This window comes from Ostrea edulis, chromosome 6, assembly GCF_947568905.1.
Source record: "Ostrea edulis chromosome 6, xbOstEdul1.1, whole genome shotgun sequence".
In the NCBI taxonomy this organism is placed as follows: domain Eukaryota; kingdom Metazoa; phylum Mollusca; class Bivalvia; order Ostreida; family Ostreidae; genus Ostrea; species Ostrea edulis.
The window spans coordinates 56,856,065-56,877,690 of NC_079169.1; the positions used below are offsets into that span (position 1 = coordinate 56,856,065).

The 21,626-nt window shown below is 34.1% G+C and overlaps 1 protein-coding gene and 1 long non-coding RNA gene across 2 annotated transcripts; both read right to left on the minus strand.

The window, feature by feature from the left end:
• Positions 1 to 6,112: 6,112 nt before the first annotated feature.
• LOC130046865 (uncharacterized) lies at positions 6,113 to 6,797 on the minus strand. Its single transcript, XR_008795903.1, has 2 exons — positions 6,528 to 6,797; positions 6,113 to 6,286 (listed from the first exon to the last, which is right to left on the minus strand). It is a non-coding gene; the product is annotated as an uncharacterized LOC130046865 (long non-coding RNA).
• A 610-nt stretch (positions 6,798 to 7,407) lies between these two features.
• Positions 7,408 to 8,124, minus strand: LOC125647271 (putative nuclease HARBI1). Its single transcript, XM_048873959.2, has one exon. The coding sequence runs from the start codon at positions 8,122 to 8,124 to the stop codon at positions 7,408 to 7,410; it is 717 nt and encodes a 238-aa protein (XP_048729916.2).
• Between the last annotated feature and the right edge of the window lie 13,502 nt (positions 8,125 to 21,626).

Sequence of the window (21,626 nt, forward strand, 5' to 3'; positions counted from 1 at the left end):
ACTGAACTTTAATAATCGATGGGCAATGTACTGAATCTCATTTGAATTTAAATAGAAACCCGGAAGAATTTAGTGTTTAGGCCTAGGATTTTAATGCAATGAACGGAACTTTTAACCAGATCTACATAGCAAAAATTTGATAACTTGTTAGAATTATTTCATATAAAACGATCTAGTTTGCCAATATAACCTGTCAATGGGTCAAATGCTATCTGACGTGTATCATACCAAATGTTCGGCCGTTCTTTACACAATAATTTTGACTACAGACTACTCCGTTTATAGGGCTCACGACGGGTGTGACTGGTTGACAGGGAATGCTTCTCCACCTAGGCACCTGATCCCACCTCTGGTGTGTCCAGGGGTTCGTGTTTGCCCAACTATCTATTTTGTATTGCTTACAAGAGTCCTGAGATTGATCACTGTTCGTTATCTTCACCTTTTCATTGTGCATACACATAAAAATCTGACTAAAATGACTCGACGACACGAACATGAACCATCGTCCATGTAATATATGTACATGTACACCATATTGATATTTCCTCGTTGCTATTGCATGAAAGGTGAAGATAACGAACAGTGATTAATCTCATAACTCCTATAAGCAATACAAAATAGATAGTTTCCTTTGAGACTACAGATAACTCCCGTTTACCTGATCAAAATATGGGGCTCACGGCGGGTGTGACCGGTAGACAGGGGATGCTTACTCCTCCTGGGCACCTGAACCCACCTCTGGAATATCCAGGGGTCCGTGTTTGCCCAACTTTCTAATTTGTATTGCTTATAGGAGTTATAAGATTGATCACTGTTCGTTATCTTTACTTTTCATTTCAACACTTTACACAGCCATTCCTCACAATGAATTAAAGACTAGTCCTCTTGACATCATAGACAGCTGCTTCGATGATAACAATTCAAATCTTGTGATCAGTCATCCAAAACATTACAAATGTAATTTGTTAAACACCTGTTTCATTCTACGCACAAGTACTCTGAAGTGCCGAGTGGATATTTAAAAAAGATGCCGGAGTTCGTTATTGACAATATCTTCGTCATCTTTAGTGATCAGGTTTTCCAACAGTTTCCCATAGGCACGAATTGTGCTCCTTTATTAGCTGACCTGTTTTTATATTCTTGCGAAGCAAGTATGCATGTATGTTTAGTGGAACTTCTCCAAACCCACCCCTCAGAAAAGCTGTTCTCTCTAAATATCGGCCGATTTTCAAAGTTCTGGCAGAAATCTTAATATTTCCTTACAAAGAAATTCTTATTCCATTATCACCTACATATGGTGTTTATGTCTCTCAACTGAATCGATATGCGAGAGCAATTGCCGTGTATGATCAATTCTTTTAATCAAGGCAAAGTATTGACAACTAAACTGATGTTACAGGGGTTTCAACAGCCTCGTTTGAAGTCAGCATTGTGTAAATCTTGTGGTATTTATAATGATCTTATTTGCGAATACTCTTTGGCTTGTTTGTCCGTTCTTTACAAACTGATTTGGCCTACCGATTACTTCGTTTACCTAATCAATATAGAGGTGATGCGTACTGATCCTAGGTACCTGATTCCACCTCTGGTGTGTGCAGGGGTTTGTATTTCCCTACTCTTCATTTTTTATTCTTTATGGGATTTATGAGATCGATCACTGTTCGCTATCTTCACTTTTCATGCATGTGCACATTGTTCAAATGCATGAGAAGATGGCTATCTTTACAATTTGTAAAGATATCAAAGGTAAAAATATTGTAAATGAATTCTTAGATTGTTTTGTGCGCTGAGTGTGTTGTGAAACTATTGGTGAAAATTGTGTAAATATAAGAACAACATTGATGGGAAATAGTCAGTCAACTGCATTTAAGAGTTATCTTTCCCATATCATAGAAACCACAGAGAGTATTTGTAGTCCATGTTTTGGAAGAGAACGTTTTAAAACCATATATGATCAAGATGAAAAATAAAATAATTACAACCGTTTGAAATTAGGGTGTATAGTAGAGAAAATTGTTTTGATTAACGAGGTGAGCCATTTGTGATATTAGGATCTGGTTGGTTGCTTGTATATTGTTAAACGTCCAGCTCGAAACATTTTCACTCATATTAGGATCTGGAAATTTCCAGTACTTGTATTACTTTTCATCTATATATTATATATTTTCTAATATCAATACTTTTTATGGGAAAGAAAAGGCCCATTGAGGGAATCATTTCAGTGAACTTTTTTTCATATACGCTTGTTAGCAAACATTTGTATCACTGAACTTCATTGTTTCTATACAACCCTTTTAGCTTACCAGGGACGGCGTTTTACACGGCTTCTGTAATCACTCGATGATTAATGGCTGCCTGTACAGCGGTTTAAGGAGGTATGCTACACCAGAGAAATTTGATATGGATGAAAAGTGGAGGATATGATGTAACAACAATATTTTGAAATTGAAAATATCAAATTTACTTTATTAGTCAAAAAATGCAGTTTTAGTAGTCTAAAGCAATCTGAGAAAAATTTAAAATCCCTGCCGGAGTCGAACACGCTATCTACAGTTCAGGAGTTGACGTGCTTTTTTCTCTTTCTTTTATTAGTCGACGTGATAACCTACTGAGCTACTCAGCTAGGCGAGGATTTTTAAATGAATAGACAAATATTGCTGATATTTATATTTTCATCCATGTTTCGAAAGGAAGTCAGCCATTATGACGATGTAGAGTACCTCCTTAAGCGCCTTCTGTAACCACTCGATGATTAATGGCCACCTGTACAGCGGTTTAAGGTAGTACTCTACATCGTCAGAATGGCTGACTTCGTTTTTAAAAACATGGATGAAAAAATCGATATCAGCAATATTTGACTTTTCCTTTTTCATTTAAATACCTAGCCGAGTAGCTCAGTAGGGTAGAATACCGACTGCTGAACTATAGGTCTCAGGTTTGAGTCCAGCAGGGTTTTTAAAAACAAAATTTCAGATTACCTTCTACTAAAACTGTATTTTTTGACAAAATAAAGTAAATTTGAAAATTTTCAACTTCAAAATATTTTTTACGTATCCTCCACTTTTCAACTAGATCTACGTCAAATTTCTTTAGTGTAGCATACCTCCTTAAGCAGCTTCTGTAATCACTCGATGATTAATGGCCACCTGTACAGCGGTTTAAGCGGTTATTGTGATCATCGATAACTACATGTAATTGATGATTATACTGATACGTGTATCTTCACGTCGTTGTCCTCTCAGGAATCGTTGGACAATCCAACATGTCATAGATTACCTGAGTGTAAAGGAATTGAGGATATGTATCACCTGAGGAGAATTTGTATCACCTGAAGAGGATAGGTATTTGCTTGAGGTCACTACACCCAATATCAAAATACCAGATGAAAAATAGTTGTTTTAGTCATGTTGCTTTGATTTAGGAAGCTGCAATTTAGGATGTGGTTCATTGTTGTATGTTTACAGGTCAAACTTAAGTTTCATCACGGTTAATTGACTTTTACTTTAGTTTGAAATCATAATATTTCCTGGTATTAAAATTCTACAAATTAATTATATCCTCCTTCATTTTTATTATGAAAGGTGAAGATAACGCACAATGATCAATCTCATAACTCCTATAAGGAATACAAAACAGAGAATATTGGGCAAACACGGACCCCTGGACATACCAAAGGTGAGATTTTTAAATATTTCCATTCAGCTATAACAAGAGTTGATTCAAACGTTTGAAACTTTGTTTGTGAACAGTGTACGAACCATGGTCAAAGGGTGTACGAACCTAGATACATTTATTGTTTGCACTTCAGTGAAGATTTCTCAAGAAATAAAAAAAATAACTCGTGTGTTTGTTGCATTTGGAGAAAGATTACTGACTTAAAAAGTGAATATAAATGATGCATTTTACAGATATAAAGTAAAAATTCACAGATTGGTGTTTTGTTTTATTTTTGCAAGTGCTTGTGCACTTTATCTGTCAATCTTATTGTGTTTTTAACACTCAATACTACCTTCAAATCTTAGCGCCGCCTCCAAGTATTTTAGTCACGTGGTACCTTCGGGTACTAACTAAATGAAAAAACCCGATCGCTGTGATCGACACATTTCCGTGATATGTTAAAGATATGATTTATTCAACATAAAACGTAAGAATAAACTTGTCCAAAGTGAGGTCACATTTTCGTTTTGTCCGAACCATGGTCGGTTTGCCCTTAACAAAATGTCGAAATATGCATCGTCACAATCTCTACCCAGAGTTATCGTTCCCGCTACGCTCCACTAATATGTTGTAGCGCAGCTATAAATCATGAAAAAGTAAGTGTGGAAAGTTAGCTTACATAGGTGACGTATAAGTCATTGCTATTTTGAGAATTTTTTAATTTAACTTAATGACAGAAAAATATGAATAATGTAAAACCTTTGATCGATATGACCCTTCTAAATAAATAAGAAATAAATATAATGTGCATGCATAAGTACAGGGATGAACCACGGAAGCTCGAAATTGATTTGCAAATGGGGCCCTTTGATGCACGGATATTGGCACTAGGCACAGGGGCTAAGCCCGTTTTGGGCCCGAACTCTGTGATACCATAAATATAGATATTTATGGTATCACAGAGTTCGGGCCCAAAACGGGCTTAGCCCCTGTGGCACTAGGGGATCGAACTCGGGTCGCAACCGTTACTGTAGAAGCGAGAGCGCTAACTCCGCCCTACCCGGACACCTGCTATCTCTAAATTCTGACAAAAGTTCAGAATGAGAATAGATCTAACTTGATTTAATTTACCTAATGACTAATTTAAAAAAAAAAACAACTGGTGATTTCATCTTAAATTTGATAGAATAAGTAAGACTTTGTAAGGTAGAAATAAATATAGGATGTCCCATGGTTTGTGGTTTGATTGGTTTATATTCAAAAAGTTGTGTGTTTTACTAGATTATACAGAAAATACATAATTATTATAATGTGTGATTGTTTTTCCATAACTACCCACCCAAAGCTGGCCCTATCTATGCAATACAGGCACTTAAAAAGGAATTTTTCAAACAATTTTTCATCATTTAATTATTACCAGGGCGGATCGAGGAATTTTGAAGGGGGGGGGGTTACAATTAATTCTGGTTTTCAAAATTGGGGGTACATCTTAAAGATGCGTTATTTTTACTTTTCTTTAGCAAAATCATGTGACGAAAGGGGGGAGGGGGTGTCTAACTCCCGGACCCCCTCTGGTTCCGCCACTGATTACAAACTTCAGACAGTCTTTGATTCCTTGATGCATCTGAGTACAAATTATTTCCTATTCCTAAAGAATAAATACTTACATTAATTTCGAAATTACACATAATTGCCTAGTTTTACATTTTTTTTATACTAGCAAGTATTCTTCTATCCCAACATTCGAACGCATCAATTATCCCCCCTCCCCCATTAGGCAACCAGTCCAAGCTGCTACCATCTCTATGTGCAATATCGATTGATAGATATATTATAGGATTGAACATTCTTTTTAAAGAATTTATCGATGTGTAAACTCTGGACATTTTACTCACAAACGGAGAAAAAGTGCAAGTCACTTTTATGTTAAGTTTGTGTGTAAAATGTCGAGAATTTACACATAATAAATTCTTGAAAAAAATGTTTGATTCCCTGTATTATCAATTTCAAAAATTTGAATTGTTTTCCCGCACTGTGTTATTTGTTTTCAGGTGCGTACATGTACGTATGCATAGCGTTTTTAGATTTATTGATGTGTAAATTCACGATTAGATTTGTTTTTGTCCAATCAAAACAATTGTAATAAATAACATTAGAATTATACTACATTATTTATTATTACTTGGTTTGGCACCAGCGTATTTTGTTTAATTTTGTAGGCGGTGGACCAGCGGGAAAGCCTTTAACGCCATTAGCAGAAGTAGTTGGGAGTGTTATTGGTACCAACAATATAAGTATCAGTGGGATCCCTGGTACAGTTGACACAACATATCTAATGCTCGACAGACCAAAGATCAGCACGGAAACCCCAGCGAGTACGATGTATGTTCAGGAATTTTATAAACCATTTCTTAATTTCTGGATCGAAAATTGAAAAAAAAACCTTCTCAATGTATAAGAATTCGATTCCTTTTATTTCAGTGAATCAGATGGCCTTGTGACTCAAGATCTTCATGTCATCAGCACCAGTGAATCTGGAGATGGGCAGCAACAAATAAACTTTGTTACTGTCCCACAGCCAAACGCATGTCCTACCAATTGTTGCACCCATACCGTAATTGACCCGCATCTGCAAAAGCAGAAGTTAGAACTAGAAATTGAGAATCTCACCCTCCGAAACAAGTTTATACGACTTCAGATTGAACGAATTGAAGGAGTAGATACAAGTAGTGAATTATAAGCGCTTTGACACGAATTTACTCACATTTAGTAATTATCAAATAGTTCTATAATCTTGAATTAAATAATGTTGCCGGTACTTTTTTAATTATTTGTATCTTTTCATTTACTGTTACGCAGTGACCATATACCTATTTACATAAAATGAGCAGAAACAATGTGGTTTCTGTAAGCTCGACCATCTGTACCCTGGATATCTGCAACCATGTGGTCATTGGCATTTCCATTGTCATTGTAAGCATCTGATTTGTCATCATCGTCAGGGAGGGGCAGATTGAACATTTTTGCGATGTTATGTAAAACTCCGCATGCTATGATGACATTGCTGGCACGTTGAGGATGCTGACGTATTTCTCCATGAAGAACATGGAACCGTTTTATGACCAATTGTTCTCTCAACGTGGGTGCGAGTGCACTTATGCGACCTTTTAAAAATGAAGATATACTTTGAGAAAAATAATTATGGGAGGGGGGTGTCAGAGGTCTGTGTTACATTCATATATATAGAGAGAGAGAGAGAGAAGAAAGAGAGATGTATGTGAATGAAAATATGCAGTTCCAAAGTATATCCACATGAAGATGGACATTAGAATCCAGAATGCGTTAGTGTTTTGAATATACTTTTTCACAGCTGTATATTTTCTTTCTTTCTTTTTTTTTAATCTATTATTTTTGTACTCTATGTTAGTCCCGAAGCCATGTTTTCCTAAATAAAGATACACGCATGTCAACAACAAAAATTCAACTTGTATCTTACGTAATAGTTAACATGAATGATATCTATTTTTCTTGTGCAGAATGGGGCGAGCGAATTTAAATTGGGTCGAAATGCCTCGGTACCGTTTACCGAAAGCAGCAACCCCAACAATTTGGATAAACAGCAGTGTCCTCATCATGATGAGTGTGCTGCTAGAGAATTTGAGAATATTTCTCGTAACATAAGCGATAAGTGTTTATTTTTCAAAGTGCTCCGATTTATATTAGGCCCTAATTTCCTTACCTGTTGTACCGTTACTGTGGACCAGCTTGTGGATTTAAAAAAGGTGTCAGCAGCCAGTCTTTCCCAGGAAAACCGCTATCACCGAGAAGATGGCATTTCACGGGCAATAAACGTCGTTGAAAGAGCTGAAATAGACCACTCTCCCTCAGTATTCTGGCATCGTGAGTCGCTCCCGGCCAGCTTGCCACCATGTCTAAAATCATATAACTGGCGTCCCATACAATCTGTACATTTATACTGTGAAAGTTTTTCCGGTTGACATACTCCACTTTGTGTTTACTGGGAGCTATAATTCGCACATGAGTTCTATCAATCGCCCCAACCACGCCAGGGAAACCAGCAGTGGCAAAAAAGTCAACCTGGTGCTTTCGAATAGTTCCTGGGTCCATTGGAAAGGAAATGAATCGCTTGACAATATTTGGTTGAACAAGAGCCGTAGTAACTATTTGAATTATTCTTGAAACAGTTGACTGGTGAAGACCAAAGTTATCACCACTACATAGCTGCATCTTACCTGTAGCATAGTACCTTAAGGCAACCATGACTTGCACAATTGCAGGCACACTGTGATTTCTGTTGGTCAAAGGCATAATGTCATTTTGAATTAAATCTGTTATAAATTCAATTCCTTCATAATTAAATCTAAATCTGTGCTGCAGTTCTGTTGCTGTCATTGATTCTAAGGGATTAATTCGTGGTTTGAATGTTCTCTGTTTTCTGTCAGCCATTTTGTTCTTGCCAAGCAATATGCTTAAGAACTTAAGACAAGTAATGACCATGCTTAACTTTAAGCATATACTAAGCATATACTTAAGAGTTAAGAAGTTTTATGCAATCTACTAAGCAATATGCTAAGTAAAATCTCAACCTGCTAAGCAGGAAATTCATACTTAAGTATATGCTTAAGGACTTAAGAATTTTTATGCATACGACTCCAGGTGCCTAGGAGGAGTAATCATTCCCTGTCGACCGGTCACACCTGCCGTGAGCTCTATATCTTGATAAGGTAAACGGAGTAATCCGTAGTTAAAATCAGTACCAAGAACGGCCTAACAATCGATTTGAAACACGTGAGACAGCATTTGACCCAATGATAGGTTGTATTGGCAAACTAGATCTTTATAAAGACCATAGAATTTGCGAAATGCTGACTTCAAACGAGACTGTTGAAACCCCTGTAACATTAACTTGTTTGTCTGTAGCCTGCTTTAAAAACTTATCATACGCAGAACAAGCTCTTGATTATCGAATCAGTTGAGATATAAACACCACATACAGGTTATAATGGAATTTTGCTACATAGATATAGGAAGTTGACGATGGAGAAGCTGAAATCATCCTGTTTGTCATATACAATATGTAGTTAAGTTGTTAGTTTGCTGTTGATATCTATGCATGTTAAAATACCACTTTAATTTTTTTTCATTAAAAACATTGATACTGACATCAATAAAGATGATAAAGAGATTGCTGCATTTATTTGGCTATATGTTCAAACATTTCTCATATATGATGATGCGACAGAGGGATATATACATTACACCGCCGGGCAATAAAGTCACGTGACAAATCCGATTGGATACTAAATAAGATCGCAAGAAACAGGGTAGTGACAAAAATCAACATCGTGGAAAATACAATAAATCAAGCCGATAAAAAACCCAAAGACATATAGAGAAAATTAAAACAATTTTACTAACGAAATCGGCATCCGCTTCGCCAACATACAAGTTTAGAAATAAACGGTGAATCGGTAAGATTCATGGCCAATATTTTTAACGACTTCTTTTGCGGCATTGGACACAAACTTGCAGAGAAATTTGAAAGTTCATTACCTGAAATTGAACAGTTAATGCCTAGGGGGTCTTTTAGTATTCCACATATTTCTGTTGATTTTGTCAAAAATGAAATAAGAGCTATGTAAAATTCCAAGACTACCGCGGTAGATGCTATTTCTGTTGTAAAAATAAAACAAAGAAAAAAGAAAAAAAAGGTAAGGTCACCATGATTGTGATTGACGAAACTTTAACGTATTTGTTAGATATGTCTATAGGAAGTGGTGAGGTAGCATCCAAATGGAAAAATGCCAGAATTACCCTCTCTTTTTAAATCTGGCGATATTTTTACTGCGAACAATAATATACCGATGTCTGTTTAAGCAATTGTCAGCAAAATCATAGAAAGGCATGTTTTTGATTCATTTTACGCGTATCTGAGTAAAAATAATCTTTTAAGTGAACATCAATCCGGTATCAGACCAAAGCATTCATGTGAATCGGCACTTCATAACATGATTAATTTTAAAATGGTTAAGTAACATAGACAGTGGTAAATTAACAGGCGTTATTTTTATTGATCTTAGTAAAGCCTTTGACATTGTAAATCACCAAATATTGTTACACAAACTTTTATCATATGGTATTTGTCAAAATTCATTTAAATGGTTTCAGTCTTATCTTGGTTGAAGATCACAATATGTAAGATGGAAAGGTGTTTTGTCTGATGAAAAAGATGTTACAATGGGAGTGCCTCGGGGGTCAATATTGGATTCATTGTTCTTCATTTTATTTGTTAATGACTATCCTAAATGTTTAAAACACTCAAATGTTTCTATGTGTGCAGATGATACATCACAGGATGTTTCACATAAATCTATTGATGTTATCGAAAAAAGGTTGCACAAAGATCTTTTAAACTCTATGAAATGGATGGAAAGTAATAAACTTACATGTACAAGGAACCTAGAGAAAACACAATGTATGTAAACCGATACTGCACAAGACCTCGCACTCAAAGTGTAGAAAAATGTGTATCAAAGTAGGAGGTATTGTTTTAGATACTGTTAAAACTGCAAATCTTCTACGTGTACAAATATATGAATGTCTTAGTTAGTCTGTACACATTGCTTTTTTATGCAAGAAACTTTTACAGAAAATAGGTATTTTAAATCATCTGCAAACTTTTATGCCAAATGCAGCATTATTGAAAATTTATAACGCTGTTATTTTTCCTCATCATAATTATTGTTGCACAGTTGGTCCTCTGCCGACAGAAGGTGTTTGTTAATATACTTTTTGAATTACAGAAAAGGGCAGCTAGAATTATTTTGAATGTGAGACTCCTACTGTTGATATTTAAGTGTACTTAAATGGATGCCTGTTCATGATTATTTCATATAGAAAGCTTGTTCCTGATTTTAAGGTTCTGAAAAATATGAACCAGAATATAGAATGGTTTTCGTTTTGTCAGCCAAGTTAGTTCCAGAACAACAAGAAGTAGTAATGATGGCATTTTAAAACCAAGAGTTCGAACTGATTATCATAGATGGTCTTTTAAGGTATCATGTACAATTTTATATTTTTATATAACTCTGTCTTTTTTCTATTCTCTATATGTTTAATACAGGACCACAATATAAACTAGTCTTTTGTTACTGATTGCGCTATCCTGTCTAAATAAAAGAATTTATTATTTTCATTATCATGTACTATTTTGTCAATCAACAAAGCAATGAATAATTTGTCAGTACGATTACCTGTTTCTGCTTCAGTAATATATTTCTAATTCATTACATTTTTTAAAGTAAAAATCATAATGCCTATTTACGTTACAATAAAAATCTCGATCACTGTATATACCGGTGTAATCGTAGTGATAAAATGTACAAAAGGAATATATGTCACGGTGTCTCAAGTGATACTTTTTGTATCTTTTGGTTTTCTTTCCTTATGTGTGGTATTTTGGCTCTGAATTAGAAATAAATATATTCTATTCGAGACATTCGTATTTACAGATTTTGTGAGGAAGAAAAGAATCAAAAACTTTTGTGTTTAAGATGTCATGAGCGTTAAAATGGCTCTCCACTTGAATACCCGGTAATCAGATCTGATTATAACGTACCGTTAATTCTATCAATATTCTGCAGAGAAGCTTAATCACAGACCGGGAAAAAACAGTTTACCTAGTTCTTTGTCAGTTAAAACTAGACTTACGTCAAATGAAACACGATATGAAAATCTTCAATTTTAACCTGAAAATTGGTTCATTAAGCTTCGTCAAAGATTAATTGATGAACACATTGGAATGACATATAATTATCTATGAATCTCAGTATAATTTACATGTTGTGTAAAATATTCTTCGAAGTAGTCACTCAGATTTTTTCAATCTATTATGAGACATTGTAAACATTATCACCAAATTATATACAAATAAATATTGTTTAATTAAACTAGCTTTTGTAGAGTCGGTTATTCCTTCATGACCATTTCAATATCGAGAAAACCAGCACAACACCGCACGTGAATGTGGCCCTATGAATATACGTGATTTCACAGTACTTACAGAGTTCCATTTATTTCCCATCCGTTCAAGTTTTTAGCCAAAATTCCAGTGTGATGTTTGCACGTATTGTTAGATCAGTTTAGACTGAAAAAACGATGCGAGTTTCAAGCAACATTGACACCGTAACGTTTCTGTTGTGTATGGACTGGTTAGTTGTTTTACACTCATATAGAGGCGCCACCAGCTGTATGTGAAATAATCAGTGCCGTTGCAGTGAGGATTCTTTAACATACGTGCCAACGCCTGCCGCGACACGGGCCTCCGTTTTTAAGGCCATACCTGAAGGACCCGTGGTTCTCGTTTCTAAATGCCGAGCGTTTGATGAAGGAGCAATCCCTATCTATGTTTACGTCTTAGGTTTGGCGCGGCCATAGCACGAGCGGGGCTCGAACTCGCGACCTCCCCGGCGGCTATGAATCGAACGCTCTTCCGCTGAGCTACCGGAAAAGCATCGGCTCAATGCTATATTTCTTAAGATGTAATAGTGGCCGTGCATCTACCACGTGATGATAAAAACGTATGTCCGGAAACGCATTTTATGTCTTAAAATGCTGAGAAAGGTTACCGCAGCTAGTTTTTGCTGTATCATATTGTATATAAACATAAGGCAAATTGAGTATGAAAAATGTCATTTATTCAAATGACGAACTAGATAACAAACTACTAACAAGGGGATCAGACTCACAAACAATCCACTGAAAATGTCACTAAAATGGAGAAAGAAAATAAACAATGACAAAATAATTCAATATGTCTGATCCCCCAAATTTATCTATAAAAGTCTACATCAACTACAATAAAAAAAAAAAAACCAACCTTACATGTACAAAGATGAAGCAAAAAGATGGCACATCAAAAAATTGGCCACCAGATGAGATCAACAGATTTTCCTTCTCTCGTTGATCCCCCATGGGAGTCGCAACAAAGAAATCGATCGTTCGTATTGTTTTCCTGTATTACCATCGGGTATGAATTGCGATAATTTGGTTACCAATCTTAACTTGGATTCCATACATTGTATTCAAATCAAATTCAAATATTTCACTCGATATAATACATGCTCCGTGAGCGAAGTCAATGCACACAACGCAAATGTCATTCATGGCAGATACCATGTTGCAATACTCTGAAGCATAAATGAACTTCATTTTACAAATAAGTATCTTATGTGTTTTATCGAGAAATAAAGTACACTGTACAATGAAACAATGTATCATGTTTATTGCTGACAAAACATTGATCGATATAACTATCAAAGTATAAATTGATGTGCAAAATTGCCATGCTGAATTTGTTCAGTTATTGTTTGAGAATCTCTAGTATGTTCGTGCCAAAGATATTTTCTGTCTATTTTCAATGCAAGTACTGGAAGTTTACAAGTTCTATTATAGACACGTTTGGGATCTTTCTAATCCTTCTTCTTCCTTTATTATTTGAAGTTAAAAGTTTTCTCCCTCGGCCTCTTCAGGAATAAGACATTATCTATGCAGATTTCTTACGGAACCCCTAGGCTTGTGTAAACCTCTCTGTAAATCAGTTCCCTCATCATTTGTCTATTTCGACACTCCATACCTTCCTAACCACTTTTGATCTTATATCCCTCGATTCCTAATGATGAAAAAACAGCACTTTCTCAAATGAACACTCCCGGGTGACCTTGTCGGAGTGGTGGTATTTTCGCCTGTTACCAGTTGTATTGTATCAACTGTAACACGCCAAACCGTTCTAAACGCTACATTTATCTGTCATAAGGTTCTGTCAGCTGCTAATTGTCTACTTAATACGTACATATCCCTACCACCGCGGTATGTATTCATACATTATGCCAGATACGAGTAAATCTGGATCGCAAACGGACTGATAACGCTGTATAGTCAGGGTCAAGCTGTCGTGGATTAAAAATTACATTGTCCATCTAGAGATATTGCAGATACCAAATAAACAAGGAGGATTTTTTCTTATTTGGGTAGATTAGAATATTAATTGCATGATGCAAAATTGAAACTTAGAACCAAATTGAAAGTGTCACAGTATGGAAAGATTGATTACATTGTCAATATTCCACGTCTATCAATTTTATTAACTATGGACATTATGTTATTTAGTATGTTAATTTTCTCTTTGCGTATTTTCCCAGATGAAATAGGCTAGCTTACAATAGACGTTAGAGAGACAACTTCCCTCCGTATATTCATGAAAAAATATCACTTAAATTATTTTTAAGTCTTCAAAATATTCTTCATTTCTAAAGTGCAGAATCAATACTACATGTATTTACACTCAATTAAAACATCACCGCTTACTAAATGAGAATCTGTACAAAAGAAATATCATAAATTCTCACCACTGTACGTGTGGTATGAATGAAAATATCTGTCAGTTTTTCTTTGTTACTCGAATGTTAGAAACTTTAGTTAGACCTGATGAAACTTTTATAATAGACATGCATCTTATAAAATTTAGAAATTCATTTCAAAATTAAGGATTATCTCCCTCATGCATAGCTCTTATCCTTGGACGAATTTGGCTAAAGTTTTATGTCACTCTAGTTTTCCTTTTAGCTCTTACAAGTTTATTGTTATTTCGAATTTCCCAAATTTCGGCTTGAGCATCACTGAAGAAACATTATTTGTCGAAATGCGCATCTGGTGCATCAATATTGGTACCGTACAAGTTTTACATACTATAGGACAATACCACACTGGCGTACGATATTAAGTGCTTTATTTTCCCAGCATGTCACAAATGCATACACGAATCTGGTAGATTTGATTAAAATATTGATATTTATATTTTCTATTCCATTTGACTATATACATGTATGTATTATTTATTGCAATTCTATGGCAATTGTATTAGTTACATAAAGAGAGAAACTTGCAAGTTGTAAGAACTTGTTTCCAATCCTTTCCGCATACTGTGGAATTATTTTAATTCGTGAGGGCCAATGTTCGTGGGTAAGCAAAATGAGGCAGGTTCATGGAGACGAAATTTCGTGGGTAAGCGATACGATGTCACTAGGAGAGATAACTCTACTTGGTTAAAAAAAATATTCGAGGACACGTAAGTGACCCACGAAATTCACGAACATCTACCTCCCACGAACAATGATGATTCCCCAGTATGTGCAATAGAATATGTTCAATGAAATGGATAAATTCGTTTCATTTGAATGAAAGGTGAAGATAACGAACAGTGATCAATCTCATAACTCCTACAAGCAATACAAAATAGATAGTTGGACAAACACGGAACCCTGGACACACCAGAGGTGGGATCAGGTGCCTAGGAGGAGTAAGAATCCCCTGTCAACTGGTCACACCCGCCATGAGCCCTATATCCTCTTCAGGTAAACGGAGTTATCCGTAGTCAAAATCAGTGTGCCAAGAACGGCTTAACAATCGGTATGAAACACGTCAGACAGCATATGACCCAATGATAGGTTGTATTGACGAACTAGATCGTTATAACGACCATAGAATTTGCGAAATGGTCTCAAAACCTCTTTTGTGTGGATTTAAGGATTTTGAAAAAGTATCGAAATTAAAAGAAATACAACACAATCTTTCCTATACTTATACTCAGTATACCGATTACTCGAATGTACAAGCACTAACAGAGAAGAAGAAAATCTGGCAGAATCTTGGGTACATGTAGTTTATGAAAAATCCGATCTATCGAAATTCCATACATTTCATAGACATGATTCACCTCTTCTGTAAATTATATATAAATGACGAATAATATATCGTTTAAAACAATGACAAATGGTTGAGTGTACCTTTTAAGATATTAGTGTTTCTAATCCGCTGTCCAAATATTGCTGTTTAAGAATCTGGCGGACTTCAAAGCTTCTTCAACGTTTACCACCATAACCGTAGCATTTGTCATCTGGGTATGACGTTTCTCATGGGTTCTGAGCTAAACATTAAAGATTTTTTAAGCAGTGCACTCTATCAAAAACAGAAGACCTCTTGTGAGAAGTCTAAATGGGAAAAAAAGAAGTAATATAATATGCTCATGTAAAATCTTCAAGGATTTTTTTCTTTTGAAATATCTTAACCAACATTAATTTAATACGTTTTAGACTAGATAATTTGTTTTGTAGAACTTTAGTGAAATGTCTTATTTCATTTAAGTTCTACGTTATATACAAAACGTAATTGAACGCAAGACTTGACATTTTTGTTCCACTTTACCAAATTCAGCAACTACTTTACAATTACCACAATATATATATATATATATATATATATATATATATATATATACATAAATAATATTTATGAAGATTTTTTTAAAATGAAAGCGCTTATGTTTTACAACGTGTTGTCATATTTTATTTAATATTTTACCTTTATCTATATATATATATATATATATATATATATATATATATATATATATATATCAGTGTATCATTCTTGTTAACAATGTAAATTATTATTGATATTTGTCGTTTTTACGTGGTGTGTGATATTTGTTTATATAATATATGTCTCTTTGATAAAGAAGCGGGTTTAAATAATGAACAGTGTCGTGGCCTTTTCGGTGCTTTTATATATTTCTTTTTGGCCTTGTATCACTTTAGATCCCATATATATATATATATATATATATATATATATATGTCGACACAGTTGGTAAATAATTTAAAAGAATTTAATCCAAAATGATCACATAAAAATCAACGATTCGTTCCTGCTAATATTTTCACCTTACAGCTCTTCAGGCAGTTTGTCTTGACTGATATACTGCCTGAAGAGCCGTAAGGCGAAAGTTCTAGCAGAAACTGATCGTTGACTATTGATATGTAAAACGTTGAATGTCATCAGGATGTCACATGCTTTGATTCATTCATACGAGATAGATATTAGAAGTAGGATTTTGTCTTTGAAAAAATCGTTTTATGCTTTATAGCAGAGAAATTATGTGCTGTTTTTATTTGAAAAGACAAAAGTTCTAAATGTAATAGTGGTCATTTCGATGATGATGTTGATGATGATTTATTCTCGTAAACCAATATACAAAACGTATAGAGAAATACAAATACTACAGTATACAATACACAAAGTCAGTATCCAGAGTAGAACAAAAGATATAGAGAAATACAAATACTACAGTATACAATACACAAAGTCAGTATCCAGAGTAGAACAAAAGAGAAAAGGAAGGGGAAAAAACCATATACATACATACACACATATATATGTATACCTATGCATAAAGAACATTTACATTATGTAATGTACATATTCTGGAGGACTAGCGCATGAAAGTTAAGTAATCAAAGTGTTGATATAAGTGATAAATTTACATATTATTTTCAAAGTGATAATATTTTTAGATTGGAACAGATTTTTGAACTTAATAATATTTCTATTCTATTATTAAACGGATGCGAGATATGGGGTTTCACAAAAACATATTTATTGAAAAATTGCATTTAAAATTCTGTACATATATACTGAGTTTGCGTACTAAGACAACAAATAGAATGATATATGGGGAACTTGGGAGATACCCACTTCTAGTAATAGTTAAGACAAAAATGATAGCGTTTTGGGCGAAACTTCATTTCTCTGGTAACACTAATAAATTGTCCGTTAAAATATATCATTTAATTTATAAAAAAGACATCAAATGGTTAAAATTTATCAAAAATATATTGAATGAGTGTGGACTCTCATATTTGTGGACAACCGAATTTCTATATAATCCAATTTGGGTGAAACAGGAAGTTAAAAGAATATTAATAGACCAATTTAAATTCAAGAGTGGAGAAGTAATATTTATCTTTCTCTCAAATGTTTGAATAACAGACTTTTCAAAGATTCTCTGATATTCGAGAATTATCTCAATATTCTACCTCGAAAATACGCACTAATTTTAAGTAAATTTAGATGTAATAATTTTTTTAACTACCCATTGAGTGTGGAAGATGGAATAATACCCCTAGAAGTCAACATGTTTGTTATTTATGTAATCAAAACAAAGTAGACGAATATCATTACATTTTTTAGTGTACACAACATAATTTAACAAATGCCAGAAAAGCTTTATTGTCTGAAAATCTAACAAAGAATCCAAATATTATAAAATTCTACAAACTATTTACATCAACAAATCTTGCACTACTGAAAAGTTTATGTAAATTTCTATTTGTTGTAAAGGAAAATGTGGACCTTACGTAGCTTTAATAATTTCATAAGGATATAACTTGGTCTCGTGGTAATGTTCATTTGTTGAATCAATGTTTCTCCACTTCATACATAGTAATATTTTTTTTTATTCCTGTACATGTTGTATATGCAGTATTCTGTATTTTCCAACCTCCTGTCTGTAATGTATGACTGCACATTTATGAGAATAAAGCATTGACTGATTGATTGATTGATTGATTATAGGAGTTATGACCACTGTTCGTTATCTTCACCTTACATACGCAATATGTAATGTTGTAATACTATTTTGTTCAAATGGATAAAAGAAATAAGTGATGAATTTCTTTTTATGTTTTAAAGCAAACAATATGTTGAGTGTAAAAAATGTCAAAAGAACATAGTACACATTAAGTAGTGCAAGTAACTAAAGACTTAAATGAGGAAAATAATACATGGATATTCTCTTATGAATGCGATGATAGAAAAAACTTTTGAATGCTAGTAATCTTATTTCTTTTGTTGCTTTAAAAATATATAAACATACCGAAAATCTTACTGAAATTAAATATAACAATACATGTACATCTTTTATAAAATGCATTTTTGTATAAAGTACAGCAAATGTCCTAGAATAAACATCATTGAGCCTTTTGCTAAAAAGTTCTAAACTTTTATTTAACATATTGTTTTGGGTTTTTACATTTGATTTTAAAATAAAACATGAACTTAAAAACAAAATTTAAAAAATTCAATAGTAACAATTTAGCTAGTGATTTTAATAATTCTTAAATTGAACTTTCCATGTAATAATGGCGGCGGGCTCCCAACTTTAAAATCTTGATTACTACAGGGGTTTCAGGGGGTTTCAACAGTCTAGTTTAAATTCAGCATTTCGCAAATTCTATGGTCGTTATAATGATCTAGTTTGCTAATACAACCTATCTTTGAGTCAAATGCAGTTTGACGTATTTCATACCTATTGTTAGACCGTTCTTAGCACATTGATTTTTACTACAGATTACTCTGTTTACCTTATCAAGATATATTGCTCACGGCGGGTGTGAACCGTAGACAGGGGATGCTTACTCCTCCTAGGCACCTGATCCAAACTCTGGTGTGTCTAGAAATCCGTGTTTGCCCAACTCTCTATTTTGTATTCCTTATAGGAGTTATGAGATTGGTCACTGTTCGTTATCTTCATCTATCATGATACATATACAGTATGCATGTACACAAAAGAAAGCCGAGATTTATCTATCATTCTTTGTTTAGTATACCAGAAGTGATCAAAGAATTACATAGGTTACATGAGGAATATGTTTTGGTTCCAGCTGACAAAGCTTGTACATGTAACAACATTATCTTTGTTGGTAAGGCTCATTATTATAACTGGATTTTAAACGAGCTTAGCATTAATTCCACTTTTGGTAATCGTATTTATACTCCAATTGCCCCTTCAAAATATGAAAGTCTTCAAAATCATGCTTCAATTTTAGACACATTTAATATCCCAGTCAATGGGATGGATGAATATGAGTTACCCTACCTATACCGGATGCCTAATATTCACAAAAAAACTTACAAAGAAAGATACATTGCTGGATCCAGTAAGTGTTCTACCATGCCCCTATCTTTGCTCCTCCCGAAAATATTAACAGTTGTGAAGGAGAACCTTCACACGTACTGTGACACGACATATGCCAGAAGTAGTTTAAATCAAATGTGGATTCTAAAAATTGTGAAGATCTGTTAGTAAATTTGAAATCGCAAAACTTTTCTCAAATCACTAACATCAAAACGCATGACTTTTTAACACTTTACACGACCATTCCTCACGATAAATTAAAGACTAGACTTTTTAACATCATATATAGTTGCTTCTTCAACAAAAATGGAAAAAGGAAATATTCGAATTTGATTATCAGTCATCCAAAAATTACTTTGTTAAACTCCACTCTGATTCCACGCACAAGTACTCTGAAGTTGAAATGGAAAATAAGCTGGAGTTAATCATTGACAATATCTTCGTAGCCTTTGGTGATCAGGTCTTCCAAAAGTCTGTTGGAATTCCCATGGGCATGAATTGTGTTTATTTGTTAGCTGGCCTGTTTTTCTTATCCTTATAAAGCAGAGTTTATTCGAAAGCTTCTATATGAGAAGAAACAATCTCTTGCTGTGGATTTCAACTTGACATTTAGATATATCGACGACGTTTTATCTATTTTTATGTTAAAATTAACAATTTTTATTCATATGTCGATTCGATATATCCCTGTGAACTCAAGATAAAAGGCCTCCACATCTGCTTCTGCTTTATACCTTGATATTTTATTGAAAAATAGATATTAACTGCAAATTAACAGCTCAACTTTATGATAAACGGGATGATTTGAGCTTCCCCATCGTCAACTGCCCATATTTATGTAGTAACATTCCATTATCACCTCCATGTGGTGTTTGTATCTCTCAGCTGATTCGATACGCAAGAGCTTGTTCTGCGTATGATCAGTTTTAAATCGAGACAGGCTACTGACAAACAAGTTGATATTACAGGGGTTTCAACAGTCTCCTTTAACATAATTATTTCAGAAATTCTCTGGTCGTTATAACAATCTAGTTTGAAAATATAAATATCATTAAGTCAAATGCTGTTTGACGTGTTTCATACCGATTGTTAAACCGTTCTTAGCACATTAATGTTGACTACGGATTACTCCATTTACCTGATCCCATTGAACTTAAAATAAAAGAATCGCAGAGTCTGCCACATCTGTCTCATATTTGGATATTTTATTGAACATAAATGTTAACGGCAAACAAAAAATTGAACCCTTTGACAAACGGAGTGATTTTTTAGCTTCTCCATTGTTATCTTCCCATAGTCATGTCGGAAAATTCCATTATCAACTGCATATGGTGTTTATTCCCTCAATTGATTCGATACGCGAGAACATGTTCTGCTTATGATCACTTTTAAACCAAGGTTTGCAGCTGACAAATTAGTTGATGTTACAGGGGTTTAAACAGTTTCTTTTAAAGGAAGCTATCGCAAATTATATCGTCGTTATGATGATCTAATTTGCAAATACATGAAGTGGACTGCTGTCTGACATGTTTCATGCCAATTGTTAGGCCGTTCTTTACACACTCATTTTACAATTGATTACTTCGTTTTCTTTATCAAGAAATAGGACCCAGGACGAGTTTCACCGGTCAGCAGGGATGCATACTTCTCCTAGGCACCTGCTATCTGGTATGTTCAGTCGTGTGTGTTTGCCCTACTCTGAAGTTCTTATTTTTTAGGATTTAAAGGATTGGTCTCTGTTTGTAATATAAAGTCACTTTTCCATTGTAAGAATCGTGTAAATTTTGATATCATTCTATAGAATGTTATGAGAGAAGACAAGTCACTTTGTCTTTGTAATGTGGCCTTTCCTGCTTATTTGTTCTTTTTGTATGTTACAACAATTCAAACCAAGCACAGAAAGCTATTTCAACGTTGTAAATATATTTATATTCAACAATTTTGAAGATAACGATGTATAATATTGGAAGGACCTCTGGTATTCGTTTTTCTCACAGCTGACTATTATCATGATGAAATAACAATATTGTTGAGTGATTATGTCATTTATTGAAACAAATGACGACTGAGAAAAAATACGTCATAGTTGAAATTTTTTTTTTTACAAAATTAATTGACTGGGATAAATAAACATACA